This window comes from Dermacentor silvarum, chromosome 8 (assembly GCF_013339745.2).
Source record: "Dermacentor silvarum isolate Dsil-2018 chromosome 8, BIME_Dsil_1.4, whole genome shotgun sequence".
Taxonomy (NCBI): domain Eukaryota; kingdom Metazoa; phylum Arthropoda; class Arachnida; order Ixodida; family Ixodidae; genus Dermacentor; species Dermacentor silvarum.
The window spans coordinates 43493411-43515611 of record NC_051161.1 but is presented as its reverse complement, the minus strand read 5'-3'; the positions used below and the strand labels follow the sequence as shown (position 1 = coordinate 43515611).

The 22201-nt window shown below is 48.9% G+C and overlaps 1 protein-coding gene across 1 annotated transcript in view; it reads right to left on the bottom strand.

Moving 5' to 3' along the window:
* The window catches only part of LOC119461109 (protein sister of odd and bowel), a 425754-nt gene that overhangs the window by 390524 nt on the left and 13029 nt on the right, over positions 1–22201 (bottom strand). The window contains exons 2-3 of the mRNA XM_049655189.1: positions 16338–17274; positions 12460–12676 (exon numbers count right to left, since the gene is read on the bottom strand). Of these exons, the coding sequence (XP_049511146.1) occupies positions 12460–12676; positions 16338–17274 (1154 nt within the window). The remainder of the gene's footprint in view (positions 1–12459; positions 12677–16337; positions 17275–22201) is intronic.

Genomic DNA, 22201 nt, shown 5'->3' with positions numbered 1-22201 from the left:
TACGTCAACAATTTTAGGGTTGCAGATCAAATTGTCCTGTTCAGCAACCCTGGGGATGAATTGCAACGAATGATTGAGGGTCTTAACCGAGAAATTGTATGAGTGGGGTTGAAGATTAATATACAGAAGACAAATATAATGTTCAACAGTCTGGCAAGAGAACAAGAATTCATGATCCCGCCGTCGGCCCCTGGAGTCTGCGCAGAAGTACGTTAATCTTGGTCATTTACTCGCAGGGGACCCTGATCGTGAGAAGTAAGCTTACAGAAGACTAAAAATGGGTTGGAGTGCATGTGGCAGGCATTACTAAATCCTGAGTGGAGCTTACCGCTGTCGTTGAAAAAGAAAAGTGTACAATCATTGCATTATACCGGTGCTAACATATGAGGCAGAAACTTGGAGGCTAACAAAGCAGCTCGGGAGCAAGTTAAAGACCACGCGAAGAGCGATGGAGCGAAAAATGTTAGCGTAACGTTAACCCTTTGTATCCCAGGTGCCACGTTTGTGGCAGTTTTGTTGAATTTTTTTCTTATGTCGAAAATTCAATCACATAACCCCTAGTTCCTAGCTGTCACAGACGTGGAAGTCGATGCTTTCACTTGCAATTTCTAGATGTCGCTACGGGTACAACAAAGGGCGTTTCTTGTCGTGCAAACGTGGATTCCACTTGCGGCCAGCTAACACGGTTAAGTGCGCGGCTTTTTCTTGCTTCTATGTGTTTATTTTCTTGCAATATAAAGTTGAAAACACCGACATCATCTTCGACTAAACCTGCGGAACGCGCCTAGGGTGTTTTATTATTGCACCAATGGTCGTTGCGTACTTTTCGTATAGATTATGCGTGCATACACGTTCGTGACACTCAGGACCATGAGCTCCCGTTTTGCGAATAAACAATGATAAGTGTAACGCTGTTTCTAGTGCTGTGTAATTACGTCTTTTTCATTCGTTTGCCTTAAAATAACTTTCGCGCTTGTTGTTAGCTGTCATTTTAGTTTACACTGACGTCTGAAAAACATTGTTTTTGATCATGCAGGGGCAGCGCCTAAAAGAGGAGCAAATCCAAGCAATTGTATTTGAGTCTAAATATCCAAGTGAAAGCGAGGACGAAAAATTGGAGAGAACTGATTGAGACGAGGAGCGCACTCTGGCCGCAAGACAGTCGCGCAGTGACAGCAAAAACTCTACAGACATTCTATGTCTACGAGCATTCTATGTCTTTTCTATGAGCAAGAAAAGCAGGTAACATCGACTCAGAAGAACAAGCAGAAAAAAATATGGCACTTGGTAAAAAAAGGACATGAACATCAACTGCGGTGAAGAACAGAGAATTCCAAGGCCAACAGATGGCTTGGAGAAAGTGGGAAGCCCTTTGAAGATGTTTGTAAAGCTTGTTGATCCTGACATATGATTGGATTCCTCACTTTTGAGTCAAACAGTTGCACTTGGTTTCATTCGCTCGCAAGACGGCATGCCCGAATCGAGCACAGAATGTATTGATATCTCACCCCCCATGGTTCATTCAGTGGTATCTTCACCAGATGCGCCAGTCTCGGGTAACACCGTAATGTCAAAGAGAGCTCACCAGGTAGAGCTGTCTGTGAGTGTCACGACTGAGTCGATGCGTTAGCTCCTCCTGAGAAGTGGTATAAGGGGGTGGAGTCTGGTGCCTGGCCGCCGGCTTTCGCCAATGGCCGTCGTGAACGAGACAGAGGTCGGATCAAACAAGCAAAGAGCAGTAATTTAATACTATCTCTCAACAACAAAGCAAACTGGCGTTATTAAGTAGTTGCTACAAAGTCACTCCCTCACCAGAACAGGAATTGGCCTCCCTGGTGCAGTATTCGGCCACTACCTCCCTCATGACTCCGACAGAAGGGAAGCGCAGTCGAGGTCGGCAGAAAACCAGATGGGGTGATGAAGTTAAGAAATTTGCAGGCCCAAGTTGGAATACGCTAGCGCAAGACAGGGGTAATTGGAGATCGCAGGGAGAGGCCTTCGTCCTGCAGTGGACATAAAATATAGGCTGATGATGATGATGATGATGATGATGATGATGAATAGGTTAGACAGAAAAAGTATGAAAGTGACAGTTTCAAAGAACAGGTGTAACAATGCAGCATAAACAAATGAACTGTGTATGTCTACCGGTACAAACTAAGCTTCTAAACAGTAATCGGGACAGAAAATCCGCAGTCCGCAGTCCACAGAATCAAAAGCGACATACAGTAAACCAGGCGCCAGTCCGTCCGTCCACACCGATGCGGCTCGCAAGTGACCTTCGAAGTCGGCGCCTCGAAGTCGGCGGCTGGCTTCCACGGCGGCTGGCGGTGTTCGGTGTCGGGACGTTATGTTGGTGGCTTGTTTGCCCGGGAGTTGCTCGGCGTTCACTTATCGTCCCCGGAGCAGACTGGTGAAGTGTCGGATCGCCTCGTTTTTATAAACCTCTCGAGCCGTCCAGACGCACACATGAAGCATACACGCTCACACAGGTTCTCGCCGTGGTTCAGGCTTCACTGGAGGTCACCTTCGCCGGCGGGCAATTTAATCACACACAGAACAATAGCTGCGGACGAAGTCGGCTTCACGTGGTCACGGCGTGCTAGCATCGTAGTTCAGACTCTGGTAGCGAACACCTTCACCGGCCAGTAAGTTAGTCACACACAAAACAACAGCCACGGGCGCACTCAGCTTCACCTAGCCCGGGTGTGTAGCCACTATGGTTCAGATTCTACAAGCGGTCACCTTCTTCGTCGAACAATTTATTCACACACAAAACAACAGTCACGTACCACATAGCTCAACGTGCTCTAGATGTACCAAAGGTCACGTTCGCTACCGTTTACGCGAAAAGAAGCTGCACGTCGGCTCGCGGTTCATTCTTAGAGGAGCCAAGCTCAATAGGCGTGTATACTTAGGAGGCGGGTAGGTGGGAAATTAAAGAAATAATGCGACTATTGTGACAGTGAGCCATGACAAGTTGGCCACTGGCCTGTGAAAGTTGCTCAAGAAAGAAAAAAAGAAAAAAACACCTCCTTGTGCTCATGCACAAGGCGCACCCGATTTTTCTGCAAAAAAAAAAAAAAGTGTTTGGTTTATTTGTGCGTAGATACTGAAAAGAGCAACGTAGCTTTGGAGTTTTCTGTGCCTCCTCAGAGCCGCCAGATATCAAGACCCGTTTTCATATTTTCACCTTCTCATTCCTGGCTGCCACATATGTGGCAGTAATAAATCTTCTATAACATGTATATGTATTTGTGTGAGTTTTTTTTCTCGTTGATACTTTGAACAAGAACAGCCTAAGAATATTAGTTTTGGTTACGTGCACTATGTTTAGTATCCGTGGGAAACAAAGGGTTAAGAGACAGGAAGATAGCTTTGTGGATCAGAGAGCAAACGGGCATAGTCGATCGATGTTCTAGTTGACATTAAGAGAAAGACATAGAGCTGGGCAGGCCATGCAATGCGTAGGGTAGATGGCCTGGTTGACCATATGAGTTACAGAATTGGTTCCAAGGGTAGGGAAGCGCAGTCGTGGACGGCAGAAAACTAGGTGGGATGATGAAATGAGGAAACTTGCAGGCACAAGTTGGATTCAGCTGGCGCAAGGTATACGGGTAATCTTCGTCCAGCAGTGGACATGAAAATATGGTGGTGATGATGATGATGATGATGATGATGATGATGATGATGATGATGATGATGATGATGATGATGATGAAGGGTTACTGTAAGGACGGAGCAAAAGAAAGAGAGGGTTGGCAAGGAAAAGCAGGGAGGTTAACTTGGCTTTGTTCACCTGGCTAACCTACGCGTCAGGAGGGGAAGGGAGGAGCCCTCCACACGTGTGTGTATATATATATATATATATATATATATATATATATATATATAGAGAGAGAGAGAGAGAGAAGCCATTCATGTGAGCTCCTATTACTGCAGGTTCCATGAGGACATCTATACGAACAGACCGTGTTCACGGCGACCTCACGTAGCCGTCAGGAGTCGCCGCTGTCTCGCGCCGGGATGAAAACGGCTGTAAATATTCTCGTTCTAGCATCACGCTCGCGCTGATCGTGATGCCTGGGCATCTATATGCAAATTCGAAATACACTCCTCCGTACACACATTGCGTGGCTGCCTGATCGGTGAGTTAACCATGAAGCTGCAACCGTTCTCCTACGCTTTCAAAGCGAGAGAGAGAGAGAGAGAGATAGGGAGAAGAAGGTGGGGGGGGGGGGGGGGGGCAAGAAGTAGCAATGGAGAGAGGGTGAGGCCACGAGACGGCGTACAAGAACTCACGCGCACAGGGCCCGCGGCGCGTGAGTTATGGTGAGCCGAGAAGGCGACGCACACCCCGTTTCACCCTACCCCGTTCTTGCTCGCCGCGAACTGCCGCTGGACCGTCCGCCCCGCGGTCGGCGTATCGCGCGCCCGCTCAGCGCCACACAGTGGCCTTTGGCGGAGGTACTGGGCAGGTATGAAGCCTATACCTCGCCTTCAGCCTGCCTGAAAAAGAAACACGATAGAAGAGAGAGAAAAGAATAAACCGAGGTCTGCGCGCGCACTCTTTACCGTAGCCGCTGGGTGCGTCACCGAGACAGGGTGGTAATTACGCGCGCGGGGACCACCGCATCCCCCAGATTAAGACGAAGTAGCGCCCCCTAATGGATCGAGCCGGAAACTTCTCGGCGGCGGCGGCGGCGGAGGACCTCACCCAACGGAGAAGAGACGGCCGAGCCGCTAATCATACGCACGGATCACGCGAGGCATCATCGCGTGCGTGGCTTACGCGCGCTGCCAGAACCACATCAGCACGCCCGGGCTACCCCTCTCTCTCCCCCAGACTAACCATTAGATCAATTAGAATCAGTATGTAATGAATTGCGTAATGACGCCGCCGAGCCTTCGCCCCCTTCTGCGCCTTCGCATGTACCATCCGTATGCACTCCTGCTTCTTTCGGAACCCGGAACAAAACTACGTCTCGTCGAACACGCTTGGGGCCATCCGGTCCCGAAGCCTCCCCGTCCCAAAGTATACTGCAGATAGTGGACGTCTTTTTGCGTGAGTTCGTGTGGCGAGCATCGGAAGCGAGTGCAAGATCATCTCATGGCCGAAGGTGGTGTGCACGTTTAGTAAATGGCTTAACCGCAAGCTAGTGATGTATTGGGGGTAAAAATACTCCTGGGATACTTGATCTAGCTCCGTCGCCAGCAAAACAGCGAGAAACACCTGGTTTGCAGAGTCCGCTTATCGGTGATAGATATGCTACTTTTCTTGCGCATTACCACGCACAGCATATTCCGCTTCGTCATCCGAACTTTAAATGTATTGGTTGGCTATTTTAAACGAGGAATGGATTGATGTTATAAGAATGGTGACTATCAGCATGGCTTGGCTGACCAAACCAATACTGTAGTATATCATTATTTGACATGCATTTAGTGATGAAGTCAAGAATTCCCGCTCACGTAACGTCGCGTGACGTCTCACGTGGGACTCGCTCATTCGATGTCTGACCCGACGATCATTTTCACATCCATTCGGCACATGAAGCCTTTTAAACGAACTGCACAGCATTTGCTCTTTTCCGGCATCTTTCTATAAGAGCATTGGAGTTCTTCAATCATACTATTGCAAAAGTCTACTTCAAACTTCGTGCATGCTCAGGTACATTGCTGTGGGGGTTATAACTGACTGACGCCTCACTCGTGAGCGATAACATGAAACTCTTCGTCAGTGAGCGGCTTCTAAAATGTGCTCGATATAGCTATCTTGACTTGACCGAAAAAAAAGTTGTGATTGAAAATATTGCTCCCTTAGCTTGCAGTGTGGTGAGATATTGTCGTGCTCAAGAAAGCACTGTTTTATAGTAACTTTGCAGTCCCATGGGGATGCGACAGTCAGCAGACCCCCATGTTTTTTGCCCGTCGCTACGATTGGGCATTGAAACATGGAGCCTTAGCGAGGAGCTTCGCAAATGGCCTGCGATGGAAGAACTCTGCAAGCGCACGGGGGGCGCCGAAGCCTCCTGACATTGCATCAACCAAGCCGTGTTGCGTCGAGTTTCGTATCCAAGAAAAAAAAATTGTTTTCCCATACATGTGTGGTTGTTTGTTGGCGCATGAGATAGTGAGTGCTGGTTAGACAGGGCGCAAGCAGTATACACTACAGACAATTACAAACTGATTCTTACATAAACTCCAGACTCATGCACGCCATGTATCCAGACATGTATACTACAAACAGATGCACATCCTGTGGCGAGGTTGCCACACTTAATCACATGTTATGGGAATGTCAGGACATAACAAATAATTCGGGCAGTGCCGACACCTCCGTCTCTTCCACGGCCAGCCTCCGCTCGCGTTGGAAGACCGCACTGCTCAGCTCGAACCTGACACTACAACTCTGGGCCGTCCAGCAAGCCGAGGAAGCCGCTTCGCGACAAGGTCTCGGAACCACGTCCGCGGCGGGTGCCCAGACCCACTAAAAAGACGTCGGAATCAAATCTGATTGATTTGATAATAAAGTTTACGTTCTTCTTCTTCTTGTGGTAACGCCGGCCCATCCCTTTAACAATGACGTCTGTTATTTGGCTAACTGGACCGCAATAACTCAACTGTTTTAGTTATTTCGCAATGTTTAGATATTTCAAGCTGGTAGCATCAGTACGTTGGGTGCATGAATGCATGTCCCTTGGTCAGCGTCAATATGCTTTTCGCCTACAAATAATACTAATAAAAATATTTTGGGATCACGCCTGCCCACAAGATAAATTTCACGAAGTAAACCGACAGCATATAAGCTTTTTTGTATTCAAACAGAGTTGTACTTTCAGGCCCTATCTTGCACCACTAAATGAACTTTGCAGATATGTGGACAGGCGGACAAAATTTGCATGAGAGACTGCATGCAATCCACTGAGCATGTGAAGAAGTCTTATCGATTAATTTCTGATTACCGAGTTTACTGCGCATTTTTCTATTCCATATATAGCGGTCGTTTACCTTGACAATACCTGTATTTATTTTTAATTTTCTCTCAATTATTCTAACTCGACCTTGTGTTTTTAATACGCAGTTAAAAGGACAGTTCAATGCATTGATTCAAAGCATATACTTATATACATACTAAACAAGCGTTCTGGCTGCATGCCTAGTTGATCAGCTCGCAGGCTGATAAACCGTTATCAGTTCGCCGCATTTTGAAAAACGGCCGCCAAGCGTCGGCATTATCATATCACCCACCTGTGCGAGACGCGTCAATACCGCGCGTCCGCGCGTTTCGCGTTTGCTACCTGCGAAATACTGCCGGTGATGTCTATGGACAAATATTATGGCTCGCACAGAGTCAATCATAAGTGTCTTGCGAAATGGAGTATCCTTGAAGAGAGAGAGAGCGATGAATGCATCACATAAAGATCAACTCAAAGCTATAAGTCTAAGTCTTAGCTATAGTGTTATACTATAGCTAATCTACCTATAATTCTTAATCTACCTATAGCTAAATCTACCTATAAATTCTTATATAGATAAATTTGGTCCAGATAGGTTGGTTTTCTGTGTCAGCCACTCAGCCATGGACGTGAAGGAAATGAATGAACTGAAAAGTATGTGTAGTGTGGGAGTGGGTATTGCTTTAGTATATGTTCTTGAAGGTTGTTAAGCTGATGTCAATCGAACTTAAGGAAAATTGATAATTTCATCATACGAGGAGCAAGGCTTAGGTGCGGGCCAGTTGGTGACCTCTATAATGAGTAGTGTTGAATCACGAATGGCAGACGGCTACCACGCTTGTCCGTATTTCCACTGGTCGTCCCGATAGTCATTTCGTATTTCAGCTCTGCTCAACCATGAAATGAGGGTTCTTGAAGTTCTCTAGCGCAGGTGTATGCAATCTTTATTAATGCGGAAAGCTCGGAATCCGGCTACATTGTGTAACAGAGAACTAGGGTTGCCAACTCTCTAGTGGATGAAGTCGGGAAAGAGGAGGGAGGGGGGGGGGGCAGGGGTAGGAGGGAGAGGGGCCGAATGGCGACTACCGACCCTGTCAGTGCCAGGAGCCGCCAGTCTGTACGTGTCGTCATCGTGACGTACGCGACGTTATCTAAACCGTGTCGCGATTTACGACAAGGAAGGTGCCGTGTATAGTTGCTTGACTGGCACGGCTATCCAGTACAGGTAGTGTGAACAGTCAAAGCCTACAAGAGAACTATAGAAGTGCGACAAAAACGATGCCGCTTTTTTGTTTATGACTATGCAACAGAAGGCAAAAGAGAAGAATGTGCAACCAAGCTGTCAGGAATTATAAAAAGCAAACCTGGTTTATTGATTGTTATTCAGTAAAAAAAGAAAGAAAATGGAAAGGAAAATTTGGAGCATTTGGCTGTCTCGACTGGGTCAATTGGGACTCGGGACATTTACTCAAAAGCCCGAACTGTCCCGCTGAATTGGCGACGGTTGGCAACCCTATTGCGAACCCGGCTTCCGTGTGCACCTCAACTCACAAAGCCTCCGTTAGGTAAAAAGCGTCCCTAAGTACAGATGCACGTGGCCATTTTATAGTCATGGCTCCTGCCACTGTTGTGAAGCTCTTACGTATCCGAAAATCCGCATAACACATATAGTTCTAGACAGCTCGTGTATGTTCTGTCCTTGACCGTATGCGCAGACCTTGCAGGCGCTTCGCATGCGCAAGCTTATCGAAATTTGAAAACCCGCCAAGTACGTGAAGAAACAGTGCGGCACCTGCTGAACACCGCTTCTCTTACATCGCCTTCCGCAGCGAGAAATGGGAGCGCAAGTTATCTCGAATATGCTTTTATGTCTCTGGCCTCGCTGTCTTGCGTAGGATTACCTCGCGTACTGCTATCTTTAATATCCTGGCTTTAGCGATTCAGGCTACCACCCGCCCCTTGTCTACGCTGTTTATTACTCCGCGTCAGAGTTCGGTTCTTCGAAGCTCTCTTGAAGAAAGCAGCGGCAAGTTTCGACGCGAGTGAAGCGAATAGTTTTCCTTAATCGATGGAAGAAAGCAACGCGAAAAATGCTCTTCTAATGGCGGCGTGCCTGTAGTAAGCTCTATACGCCGTGCTCGTATCCTAGCAACAAGCACACGTAGTGTCACAAGCGCTTTCTTCTTCCTTTCCTGCAACGCTGTTGCTCAGATGAACCAATGTCACCTCACCGAAATGTACGCGTTACCCTATCTTGCATTTCTTTGCCTCAATAATACATTTTTGTTGTTCTTGTTATTGTTTTTATTTTGCAGGCAGCAAGATCCCGTCTGTCTATGCTACAGCAAAAAGACAGATACTTGAAGGGATCAATAGTGGCAGAACAAAGGAAGTGTAGGCCTTTCTAATAAACACTTTAACAATGATACTTGTTTTCGTCAGGACGAACACATTAGTTGTCCTGACGAAGACTAGTCCCCTGGCCGAAACGTTGGCTGCAGCCTGAGTCTTCTCTTGTTTGCTCATTGTTGGTCGCTTCAAGCTACCTTGCGTATGTGCTGATGTAGAAGCAGAAAAGAATTTCGGCTTCCTTTTCCGAGGCTACAAATTCATAACGACATCTAGATAATGTAATATAACCTGCCGTATTAGTCTGTGAGCCTGTCGTGGTTATGTTTGTGTGTGTCGTTTGCTGTCTCCGCAAGGCTGAGCTTTTTGAAAAGTTAAATAATCACAGCAAGCTTGTTTGCCATGGGTCGGCCAGCAACTCCTCGGGGTTTCATGGCTGAATTTCGTATTTCTTAAATACATTTTTTATTTGTTTATAGTATAGGAAATCCTACAACCTATATGCTAAGGTTGTATGGACTCCAGAGTGGAGCGTTGTGCTTTATAAAAGGAATAAAGTAAAGTGACTAATCCTGCATTGTTTACGTATTTATTATTCTTCATGGCAAAGCTGCCGCTACAACTGGTCGATGCTGTAGCTTTATTAGTGTTCGACTGATACGGCTTTGTCTGGATGACCATCGGGGAATGTTCCCAATGTACTTAGTTGCTTCGGTGACCCTCTTTTATCCTCAAAAAGTGAAATTTCGCGAACGACTTACTTTGCATAGATTTACAGGCGATTAAAACGTTAAGTCAAATCGGGACCACAATCTTCTGGGTGACAATAATTCTGACCTGCATCAAGGGCATGGAGTGCGATGACTCGTCAGTGGTCGACCTGTTATTGCCGAGGAATTAGTACTAGAGCTGTATCATTATTACTATTTTTATTATTTATTTATTACATTATTTTTTTTTTGCAGCGACCGCGCCTGAGAACAACAGAAAAATCGACGTTGCTTTTCTCGTTACACGACCACCGAAAATTCTTTCAATTTCATTTCTTTAATTTTATGTGACGTGCCAAGCAATTCAGCGATCTTTAAAGTAGCTCACTTGCAATCGCTATGCGCAGCTGCGAACAATAAAGAATAGCACAGCATATATAAGGTGTAGGCAAGTTCATGTACCAGCGCCGTAGAACACAGGTATATGTGCCGCATGTTACAATGCCCGGAGCGACGGCTTTGCGGAGATACTCTGATCATCAGCACTCGTTAATTCATTATCGTGCAAACTTCACGGCACCCTGGCTGGCGGAGGAATTTAAAACCCATGACGTTTGATGTCTGGTCCGAACTGCGACATCGTGGTCCGAACTGCGACGTGGGTGCCCGGAGCGTCCAGCTAGCCAGAGCTATAGGACACAGTCTTGCAGGAAGAGATGGCCAACCTTGGTTGTTCCGAGTGATTTCGGTGTCATTCCCAAGAACAGCTGGCTTAAGAAATCCGAGTCTACGTACAGCATAGAAGCATTAGGAGGTTCTAACGGCCATTCTAACATTCTAACAGCTCAAACCGGATTAATCGCAGCACCCCCAAAATCAGAATGGTTCCTACAAAATTTACTAGAGGGAACTCTGCCACTTATGTCCACAAAGGTGCAAGTGTGGCTGTTCCGCCATCATGGGTGTAATTGATAATTCATAGATCTGCCTAAACTTTGTCCGTTTGACTGCAAACGGCTTCGAGACTTGCAAATTGGACTACTTTCAACAACACACTGCGTTAAAGATGCCTCAATGCGCATTCATTACGCATGCAGCCAGAGGAATTACGCATATCGGCCATTCCGCAAGTGGGTCTGTTGCTGCGTTTAGAAAACGACGAGTGCTCGGAAATTTTAGTTTGCGAGCTGGTATAGAAACATAGGATCGATGGAAAAAAAAGAAAAGAAAGACAAAAGTTCAAATTCAGGGAACAAGCTCTCGCTTTTAATACACATAGACAGCTTCAGTTTTCGTCACTCGTGGACAAAAAGTACAAACACTTCATTTTCTTGATTTTTTTACAAGGAGATCATTGGGGGCACACAACGTGAAGAGCCTATTTACACGCACAATAATTACAACGGATGAGCAGCTTGCTGGGAACTGAACACCAACTATAACGAACGTGAAACGAGCGTTACATAGTCCTCGTATAACTTGTCTTTGGCGATCAGCTGTGTGACGAGGCACTGAGCGGTGATGAGCAGGGAGTGGAACAAGCACTTAAGCGCCATCCACAGCCACAGTTCTAGGAAACTTACAAGTCAGTCAGCGTCACACTGTCCACTCAGGGCGACTAATAACAAAGAATAAAAAAAAGAGAAAACGAGTAATTTGGAACTAAAGCGTAGCCACGCTCGGTATACGCAGGCACTTTCTGCTTTTCCGATTGGCACAGTGTCTCGGCAACGAGAGGTAACGTGAATGCACATTTTAAGTACGATGAAAGTGGCGGGATGTCCTTGCTTCTTCTCGCGATCACTGCAAGGAAGGAGTTCATTGTTCAATGGCTTCAGATCACGCACACAATGGTCCGTAGGCGTGGAGGTAGCAGCTGATGTCAGAGCTTGAAAGACCGTCGTTGCCCTTGACACGCTTGCGCATGCGCAGCAGGAACGTTAACCAATTTATGGCTCAGACGGGCTTGTGTTCGCTGTACTGACGCGACCCAGCGAAATGTCGCGCGCCCGAGCACAGTTGTTCGGTGAGGAAAAGTCTTTGGCTGAACCGCTGAGCCCGGCACAGACATCGATGACGGCCGTCTTGTCGAGGCGTCGCCGGTAGGCCACAAGGAACATGAGCCGGAACACCGTCTGTACACAGTTGCGCAGTGGCAAGCTAAGCGCGTCGACTTGAATCGATGATTCGCGTTTTCCTTTTGCAACAGGCGACACGAAACACGAGTCTTCGAAGGTGCTGTACAACACTGACCACTTGCTTCCTTCCATACATTTCTTTGTGTTTCTTTCGGGTCCCTATGTTACACGAGTAGACGTCGTCACACAGCCGGCGAGAGATCGGCTTCACTGCGAGTCGCCGCCGTCTTCGGAATCTGTGTCCGGCGTCCGAATGCCGTGCGTGAGTGCGTGCCGGCGCAGGTCGCAGTTTCGGCGGAACACCTTGCCACAGGCGGGGCAGTGGTACGGCTTGATGTCCGTGTGCGTCAGCAGGTGCGTCTTGAGGTTCGAGCGCTGGTTGAAGCTGCGGCCGCACGTGGGGCACTTGTGCGGCGAGTCGTCCAGGTGCAGGATGCGGTGCACGGCCAGGGTGCGCGACTGGCAGAAGCCCTTTCCGCACTCCCCGCACTTGAACGGCTTCTCCTTCGAGTGGATGTACCTGCGCAGATGAGGGAAAGGGAAAGGTCGAGGTCAGCCCACAAGTCAACAACTATACACACACACAAAAAGAAGCTACACAGCTGCATGCGCGTGTGCTGTTTACAGGCACGCTGCGCCAAACACACCGTTGAACAAGCTGGAACCAGTCAAGTGGCGCCCGCACACAACGTATAGCAATGGAACACTACTGCATACAGCTATTTGTGAAAGTATATGCGCGCTGAAACGGCGTGAGAGAACGAAGATTTTACAGGGCAGTGCTCGGAGGCTTCACGAGACACTCTAGCGCTCCGATGTTGTGTACGCTGCTTAGTAGTTCATTTACGAAAAATTGAAAACAAGAATGAGGGTCCTACTTATTTTTGCAGGATTACATCGCTATATATGCAATGGGAGCGTCGCTTCGAGGCCATTCAGCGTGCACACGCATAGGTCACACTCGTGGCGGCCCCTTTACTTCTGATAAGGAGTGCACCGAGAGCGGAGAATAAAGATAAGAGAAGCAATGCAAGGATGGAAGAGAAAGAGCGAACTTTGGAAACGTTTCCGATAGCGATATCCGCTATACAGTAGACCGCTTCGGAAGATTTACAACCCTGTTGCGAAGGTAGGTAGCCACGTAGAACGCTGGAGCCTCGCGCGGAAGCCGTCGTCAGCGACAGAAATCCCCGAGGTCAGACTGAAGATTTTTCGTAATGCTCCGGAGTGCGAACAAATGAGCGCTGTCAAAAGAAAGCCAAGGATGGCGGCGTAAAATGTAAAAAACGAAAAGAAGGACGGCCTGGCGCACAGCTATATCGTCGTGCACCCAGCTCATGCAAAGATGGCGGAGGAGCCCTCCTTTTACGCCGCCGGGTTCCACTGTCTGCGTATACGCTATCGCTTGCGGCGCTGACTCCGCTATCTCGAGCGGCGAAGCCAGACGTGGTGCGGACGGGCTCGCGGTGCTTTAAGCAAGGGCCAGGCGGAATTGGCAGTTAGCCTAATCACTTCCATCACTCTTCGAGGGAACAGCGGTTCCAGCTGTGGTAACAGCCCCTAACTACCGGGACCTTTCGGTATTCGCTCTTCCCACTGCTGTGGTCGCAACAACGCTATAATGGCCGTCGTAAAGATCCAGGATAGAGGGCGCCACATGGGTCTCCTTCGGCTTTCACAAAAAGGAGAACTTGCGGAGGAATATCCTGCACGCAGGGGATTCTGTTGTGACGCTTGTTGGGTAGTTTTAAACCGCAGCGTGAGTTGTTGCCCTGTTTTCCACACGCAGGATGTATAGAAATGTCTACGTCAGCTAAGGTAGGAATGATGGTATTCAGCGACAGGAAGAAGATCTATGCTGTGTTGCAGAGCCCGAAGCGTAAGCAGCACTCTCCAAACACTGCTCTTCCGGACTAGCAGAAAAAAGTTCGAGGGCCGGGTAATGGGATAATACGGAAGAATTTTTTTAGAAGCCGTGTAGGTGAGAACCGTCGCTCGAAAAAGATGGAGTGTGTGAAAGAAAGAGACAGAGATACGGAATTACCCGACAAGAAAAAAGTGCCGACATGAGGCGTTTTTTGCAGAGTGAAAGAGTTGCACGGAAAGGGCTAAGGAAAAGATCGCCGCGACCGAAAGGGTTCGAATTCTTTTTCTCACGTTGCTAAACGGCTCACTGCTGCGACAAAAGAAAAAAAAAAACTCTTGGTGGGCTGTGTAACAGTCTCACAAACAACGACCAAGCCTTGCTTTTTTGTGTGTGTGTGGGCGCTGCCCGGCGGCAACACTTTGGGGGCTATCGTGATGCCACCATGCGTTTCCGAAAGTGTCGCGCTCGACAACGGGTTGGCCTTCAACTCTTCCCTGCCGCGCGCACCCAACGCTTCGAATGACTTTGAGAAAAGAAGTAGGAGCTGTGAGAGCGACCACACGCATTCTTTTTTTTTTCGGTCCCTCGGCTCTTCGTCTTTTTTTACCAATTACAGAAGTCGGAACAGTGGCCCATGTTTCCCAAGTGTCACCAAAATGTTGCCGCAGGGTTGTTCCCGACCGCGTAAGTCCAAAGAAGCCGGCTATGCTGTTCGTGCAAAAGAAAGAAAGAAAGAAGAAAAGAAAGAAAGAGAGAACGTGTGGGCGGAAGGGAGAGAAGCATCGTGACGGCAGTTTGTGTGCAGTTCCTTTTTTTTTTTTTTTCCCTTCTTTCGGGCGCCCTAGGCGTTTTTTTACCAATTACGGAAAGCGCGCCGGAGCCACCAGGGACAAGTTCGTTCTTTCGTCTCCTTCACACAAACAAAAAAAGTGTTCGTTTTTTTTTTTTTTCACGTCGTGATCATTTGTCCCGGCTTCCTTCCCAACAGCGTTTTCGTTCAGTCTTTTTTTTTTTTTTCTCCTTCTTCTCCCTACGTCGTTGCTAGTCGGAATCTCCTAGGAGGCCACTTACGAGAAAAAAAAAAATCCTTTGTTGACAGCGTCACCGCTTGAATCCTTTCGTCAGGGCGGCGCCTCTTCTGTGAAATCGAGCCGAAAGGGGTCGCATATTGGGAGAAAAGGGGTTCTTTTCCCACGCGAGCAAAAAAAAAAAAAAGGGTGGGGGTGCGGGTGGCGGAGGGGCGCCGTCGGCACACCCGTTTAATGTGGTGGGGTCGTGGCTCGCGTCGTGTCTTCCCCAACTAGTTTTCCTAGCTTAGAAGACCTTCGAGCCCTCTGACTTTTCCATCGGCAGGCGACAACGCAAGTTAGACGCCGTTCAGACGCTGTCGTTGACCTTTGGCGTTGCTTTCTTTTTATTTCTCTCGTTCTTTCTCAGAGCGTTCGTAAATGTCTCGCGTACGCGCCTGCGACATTTGCCAGTGAAAGTACAGAAAAGACACACGGAAGAAATTTATACAAGGAGAGTTAACCCAGGGAAGAAGTAGGCTAAGATACTACAGAAGCCATGCAACAGATACGACGTGCCAGTTTGAGAAAGTCGAGAAAGAAAATGTGCTTATTTGGGAATGTCTTGTAGAATAGACTTGTTTGCAACAAACTATACCTACATGCTATCTGCTGTTATGATGTCTTACAAGTTACAAGAAATGTTTGAGCAAACTACAAACAAACCAAAAACCATGATCTGTATTCGGGAAGCAGTTCGTGCGCAAGATTTGTTCGAGAGATAAGATTTATTCAAGAGATCATGAGTCAGCCAGTCAGCGAACATGTATAGTGAAGGCTGCAGGCCAATGACCAACAGTTCTATTACAGCGAAACTCTTTAGAATGTGAATTAGGGCTCCAGAGATCGTGATGCTCTGGCTTTGTGCGAAACAATTCGTGCGTGATTTTGTCACTGCATGTTTTGGACATCTTTCTTCTCTCTCTTTTTCGACACACACAAATGCACATCTACGTCGTGTATAGTGCCGAAAACGATGTTTTATGCGCACTGACTGTTCACGGCACTGGTGGTATTGACAAACGTTTCGGAAGAAAGATCGTCTAATTCACAAAGCTCTTCGTTCGAAATACTTCTTTGTCATTGGCCAGCCGCCTTAGATGTTATAACAGGTTTATAGCTATAACACAGTCCTCAGTGAAGTGTTCCTGAGAACCGTTGTGGCGTACGAACAGCTACCTGAATACCTACCCTGAAGTGAAAAATGTGGTCGTATACAGAATGATACAGAATGGCGTGTAACGCACCTGTGGTCCCTGAGGTGGTCCTGGCGGCGAAACGCCTTGTGGCAGATGTCGCACGTGTACGGTCTCTCGTCGGTGTGCGTCCGCTCGTGGATGAGCAGGTTGTAGGACTTCGTGAAGCGGCGCTGGCAGAACTTGCAGATGAACTCTTTCTTGGGCCTCGACGGCGCCCGGTACCGGACGGGCCTGAGTCCAGCCGCCGCGCTGGCCAGGAGAGCCGCCGAAGAAGACGAAGGAGGTACCGTCGAGGAGCCAGGCTGGGACGAGGCGAACCTCTTCTCTAGCCTGTGGAGGCTTCCGGCACGGCTCGACATGGCAGCGGCAGCGGCGCCCATTTGCCGCTGCTGCTGTTGTTGCTGGTGGTGATGGTACATCTGTTCCAGCACGAAAGACCTGTACGGCGCCGGTAGCGAACTAGCCGTGGGCACTGCTGGCCGTTGTTCATCTTCGGTCGCCGACTCTTCGTCGGGCGCCGTCGCGGACTCTGCGAGCCTGCTGAAGTCGAACTTCTTTCGCGGCCTCGCCGCAGGGGCTGCAGCTGCGGGTGCGGCTAGGTCCTGGATTCTGGGGTGGTGGTTCGGGCCAGACGCCGGAGAGGTTACGACGGCGGCTGACATATGGGCCGGCGGTGGAAGCGCCGTCGGCAGCGCTACCAGGGGGTGCTGCTGCGGTTGGTGGTGATGGTGGTGGACGAACGCCGAGAAGGCGGCGGGGTTCTGTACGGGAAGGAGTGGCACGGGGACCACGACGGACGGCGAACCCGGCTGGCTGCCACCGTGAGGTGGCGACGGAGGGCCGACGCAGTAGGCCTTGGAGGCCGAGCCCGGGCTCAGACACAGCGAGGTTGAGCTGCACGGGGGCATGGCAGGAAGGCCGGTGACGCTGCCGCAGAGGTGCGATTCAGGAGTCAGGGGTGGAGTAGGCAGGCAACGATCGTGGGCTGCGAAGGACAAGAAAAGGAAGAAACACACGGTCAATTACACAGTATAGATAACGCAATTTATGCTTTTCTCGCTTAGCCAAAACTACAGATAGCGCTTTAAAACAAAACTGTGTGTTCACGCTGCAAAGTGACTGGTAGGAGGGCTAATTGGTATACGGATTCATCGCGACTTATTAGGGGCGACAAGCAGCAACACGCAGCAATAGCAACATGCCAACTGCTGTCCCGTCAGTAGTACGATCGCGTAATGAACGAAAACATAGGCAGAATAAAACTAGGAAGATGCATTTTATATTTGAACTTTGCACGTTCTATACGCGAAATGTCAGCAGTTCGTTTCTTTTAATACAGGCATTTGCACTTCATGTAGCAATAGCTCCGGTAAAAGACACAAGCGCGCAATGTCTCAGCGACGTTAATGCTCTCGGGAAAACTATCAACAACCAAAGGGTCCTACTCTTTCTAGCTCGATCGAAATGCTCTCACAAAAACTACAGCTCCCATTTTCATATACTGTGCTGAAGCAAGATGGCAAGGTGGCCGAGTTGGTTAGGAACTCATCTTAAATTGTACTAACAACACAAAAGCAAACACGGACAAATGGAAGAAAATTACGACACCACGGCGCTGACTCTCAACTGACATTGTATTAAGGAAAGCTCATACCCACACATATATAAGAACTGAAGTCGAATAAAAACCCGGTCATGCGCAGGACAACAGTGTAAGCTGGATGAGGGTACAATGCGAGGCTGTTACAAATAGTAGCTAAAGCATACGACAACCTGTCGGCAGACCATAATGCGCTCGGGGCACCCCACCAGCCGACCTTGGACAAGAATGGCCACAGCATATATACAGTATAGGCAGCGGGCCACGCCACACGCATCGACAACGACGTACGTGCGGGCGGATTACGCGAGCTATACACCATACAGAAAAAATAATAAAAAAAAATAAAGGCTAAACGATGTGTGTCTCGCCCTCCCGTTTTCCTCGTTGTACGCAGGTGCGCATGCATGCAGCAGCAGCAGCAGCAGCGGCACCTTCGCAAAATCGCGCCGCGTACGGATCGTCGACAGGTTCAATCTCGCGGAGGCCGAGTTCGCTCCGCGACGCATTATTATTAGACCGCTATCTCAGCGCCCTGGCAATTATCTCACGCCGGCGGCGAAACGCAACGGAATGGGCTTGCTTACTCGCTTCGAGATTACTTCGCGCGGCCACCGCTGAGCCGCATGGCTACTCGTTTCTGTGCAGTCTTTCATTTATACTTTTGTTTCGCGTTTCTTCTATACTCGGTCCACGCGTATCGGCCGAACGTATAAATGTCGCTTTTGTGTGTAACGTCTTGCGCGCGCATGCTCATTCAAGCATCGGAGCCGCGCCCACGGATGCCGTGTGCGCCCCAAAGAGATTTGCAGGATCCGCTTTCTGGCGAGCCGGTCGAAGCCATAGCCGGTCGAAGCCATGGGCGAAGAAACCTTTCTTGCTGCGCGCAACTTCGTCCTTCTTTCCTGATCCGGTCGGTCTAATTGGAGTGATTGATTGCGCGCGCCCCTCAGGCACGGGGGCTCGCGATACGTATACGTGTACGCGAATACGCCCCGAACCTCCTTGACGTTTGTGCATAACGGATCGCGTCGCGGTGCCGGACAAGGCGAACTTCGCGTAGATACAATGAAGTCCAACTGTGATTTACTGCTCGTTACTTTTCGAGGGCGTTTGAATGCGAAAGCAGCAGGCGTACAGTTCTCGGTATTGAAACAGAGATGCCGTATCGCCCACTGTGTATATGTAGTAGTGCACGGGCGTCGAAAGGTGTTGCTATGTTGACATTAAATTTGGCAACACAGTGGAAAGCCAGAATAGCTAGCAAAATACTCTCTTGCGTGGAAAAGAGAATTCCCAACTCACGGAATGGACAGGCGTGCTTATAAAATTCGGCATTCCAAAGTTATATAGCGCACAATGAGGAAACAAACGAAACGTGCAAATCTGCAGGAAAAAAAAAAAAGTCTGTTTTACCGAGTGAGTTGTTATAATTATCTTTGTTGTGTTCGGAACGTGACACGCTACTCATTACGCTGGATTTGTGGCCTGCCGCTTGGCCTGAAATTTGGTGCGAATGGCTGTCGATAAGACTATCACGATCTGAAAGGCATACTTTTCAAAAAGGTATAGGCTACTGTTCTTTCTGCAGTGACACACAATGCAGTGCGATGGGTATTCTGCCAGATTGTGTTTACGTGGGACGGTTGGCACACGGCTTACCTAGAAATCACAGATAAAGAGCGATCCTCAAAAACGTAACTTTGGCACTCGACATGAAATGCGCGAGAGAGAGGCAGTTTTGGCAACACAGTCCTGACAGTGAATTCTTCGTGCAGTCCAAAGATATCAGCCGAAAACAAGTGACACGCTTTGTTTCAAGCGCGTATACCATAAGGACTAGAGGACGACTGTTCTTAATACGCTATTAATTAGACTTGCTATACAGGGTTCGCATATAATTCTCGTGCAAGTCGAGGAAACTGCAACGATGACACACGCTCATGCTAGAAGTAAACGACACGTTTCATGAAACCGCTGGATTCAGTCTATACGATATACAGTTTGAAGAAAAACGTATCTATTGCTCGGATATCTCGCCAAACTGCCGCCACACTTCATAATGTCACCGTAACACGATGTGTTGCTGAATGGCTATTCACTATGCGAAAGAAAGCGTCGAGAAAGTGGTGGCTCGAGTAGGACTCGTCGCTTGGTATTCAAGTGTAACAACTATACCAACAATATAAATCCAGAGCAAAACCTCGTCACAAAGTTGCCTTTTTATACTTCTGTTTCTTTCTTGTCGTTTTCCTTTTTTTCCTCTCTTTCTTTTTGTCTGACGCGGACTACTGCAAAAATGCACATCATCGCTACACAACTAAAAAAAAAAAATAAAGCTCAAGAAAGAATAAAGGGGTCGAGGGCGTGTCACAAAAGAGACCCGACAGAAACAAGAATGTTACTACAGTTCGTACGTGGAAACATTTCGGCGTACGAACGCCCACAGTGCACACACGCTACGTACCTCCCTATCCCACCGGTTCATCCTCTTCGCATCCCCTTTCGTACGCCTCGAATAATAGCAAATAATGGCAGGTGCCCGCCGCTCGGGTATTTATAATAACGCTGATTCGATGCGGCCGTTCAATCATGCGGATCCCTAATAATCGCCATCGTCGTCTTCGTATAGCGCACACGCCGCGACCATGCATACCTGGAGTAAGGGTTGGCACAGGCAGGTGGGGTACAATTCGGAGGGGGGGGGGGGGGGGGGGTAAGGGGTGTTCGACAACGTTGCCGACTGCGCAGGAGCGCAGCACGAGTTGTTGCGGCGGCACGCCGACGTTCGCGGGGTGGGTCGCTCCGTGGGTTGGTCTGGTCCGCGGTGAACCCGCCTCCCAGGGGAGAGGCTGGTGGGAGAGGACGCCGCAGCCACCGCCGTCCTCTCGAAGCACGCGCGCGAGCGCTCTCTCGCCTTTGAGCACGCGCCATCGGTGCGCGCTATCGGAGCCTGATAACGCGGCACGCCTCGAGAGAGAGAGAGAGAGAGATCGAACGGAGCATTGCACCGACGAAGTTGGACGGAATTGGCAAATACGCCTCCGTATATGTGCTGCTGTGTGTCTATACAAACCTCACACGGAAGCTTAACGCAACCTCACGACAGAGTTACGCTTGCTAGGTGCGCGGCAGTGTCACTGGCCTCACTTTCTGGGTGTAACCTAAGCCGAATGGTCCCGATGACCGCGAAGCGTCATGTGGAATACAGTTTGGTGGCGGCGGATCGACGGTCACGTCGACCAAGCTTCCACTTCTTTGTCACATACTATAGTGAAACACAAATGTAGACAAATAACAGAGGGCAGCGTACACAGAGGGAATGAAGCATCTTGTGCCAGTCACTGCCGGAGGCTATTGATACGATCGATGGGCCAGGCACGAGCCAGCCGCGAATCGTCATCTGTTGCAAAGGCAAGTCGTGGTGGCTCAGGGTACATTCTGCCAGTGAGCATGAGAACCCTGGCTCTATATTTTGTTTAACCACGGCCTCACTCCGAAGCTGGCAAATTGCAAGAAAACGTCACTGTATACTGAGACGACACTACATTGACGAGCACTAGATGGTCGATTGAAATTAACCCCGTGCCCTGCCTTGCGGCATCCGTCATGACGCAAATGTAGCTTTAAAAAGCTAATATCATGCAGTGGGCCAATCAGCCAATCTTTCGCGTAAGCAACATTCCACTGATGTATAGCTTTTGCAACAATTCATGATTTCAGTGAGACAGACAACAACACAGTTGCATACATATGATTCCCTGTGGGGATCATATGATACCCTGTGAGCTCAACAACAACGCTGGTTTACAGCCACTGTGCGTAGCGAGTTTTGTACGCCCGCCTTCGAATCTTTCCGAGGCAGACATACGCTTCTTTCAGTTCTCTCCCTCGCTCTTCTCATTCCAGACAGACCCTGTATAAGAGGCAGCAGCAAGCTGCAGCAACGCGTATATACGTCTCAGCCGCAGCGCCAACAGCAGCCATATTCGAGGGGGCCAACCGGAATCAAGTCTCTCTCGTTATATCCTTCGCTCCGCAGACTGCGAGGAGGCACACAGAGAGAGAGCAAGAAAAGGTGCGGGGGATTAAAGCAAGCCAGGAGCAGAACGCAGCAGGTATAGAATAGAAGCAAAAGGCAGAGAAGCGCGCCCAAGAACAAGCCAACCGAGCTCGCACGCCGGCAGCGCATGCATTCGCCTCTGTGTTATAACGTGCGCACGCGCGTGCAATGTTGTGAGGTAGCAGCAGCAGCGAGCAGCACACGTCGTCCGCCAAGACGAGATGGAGCCGAGAAGGACGGTGAGGGCGT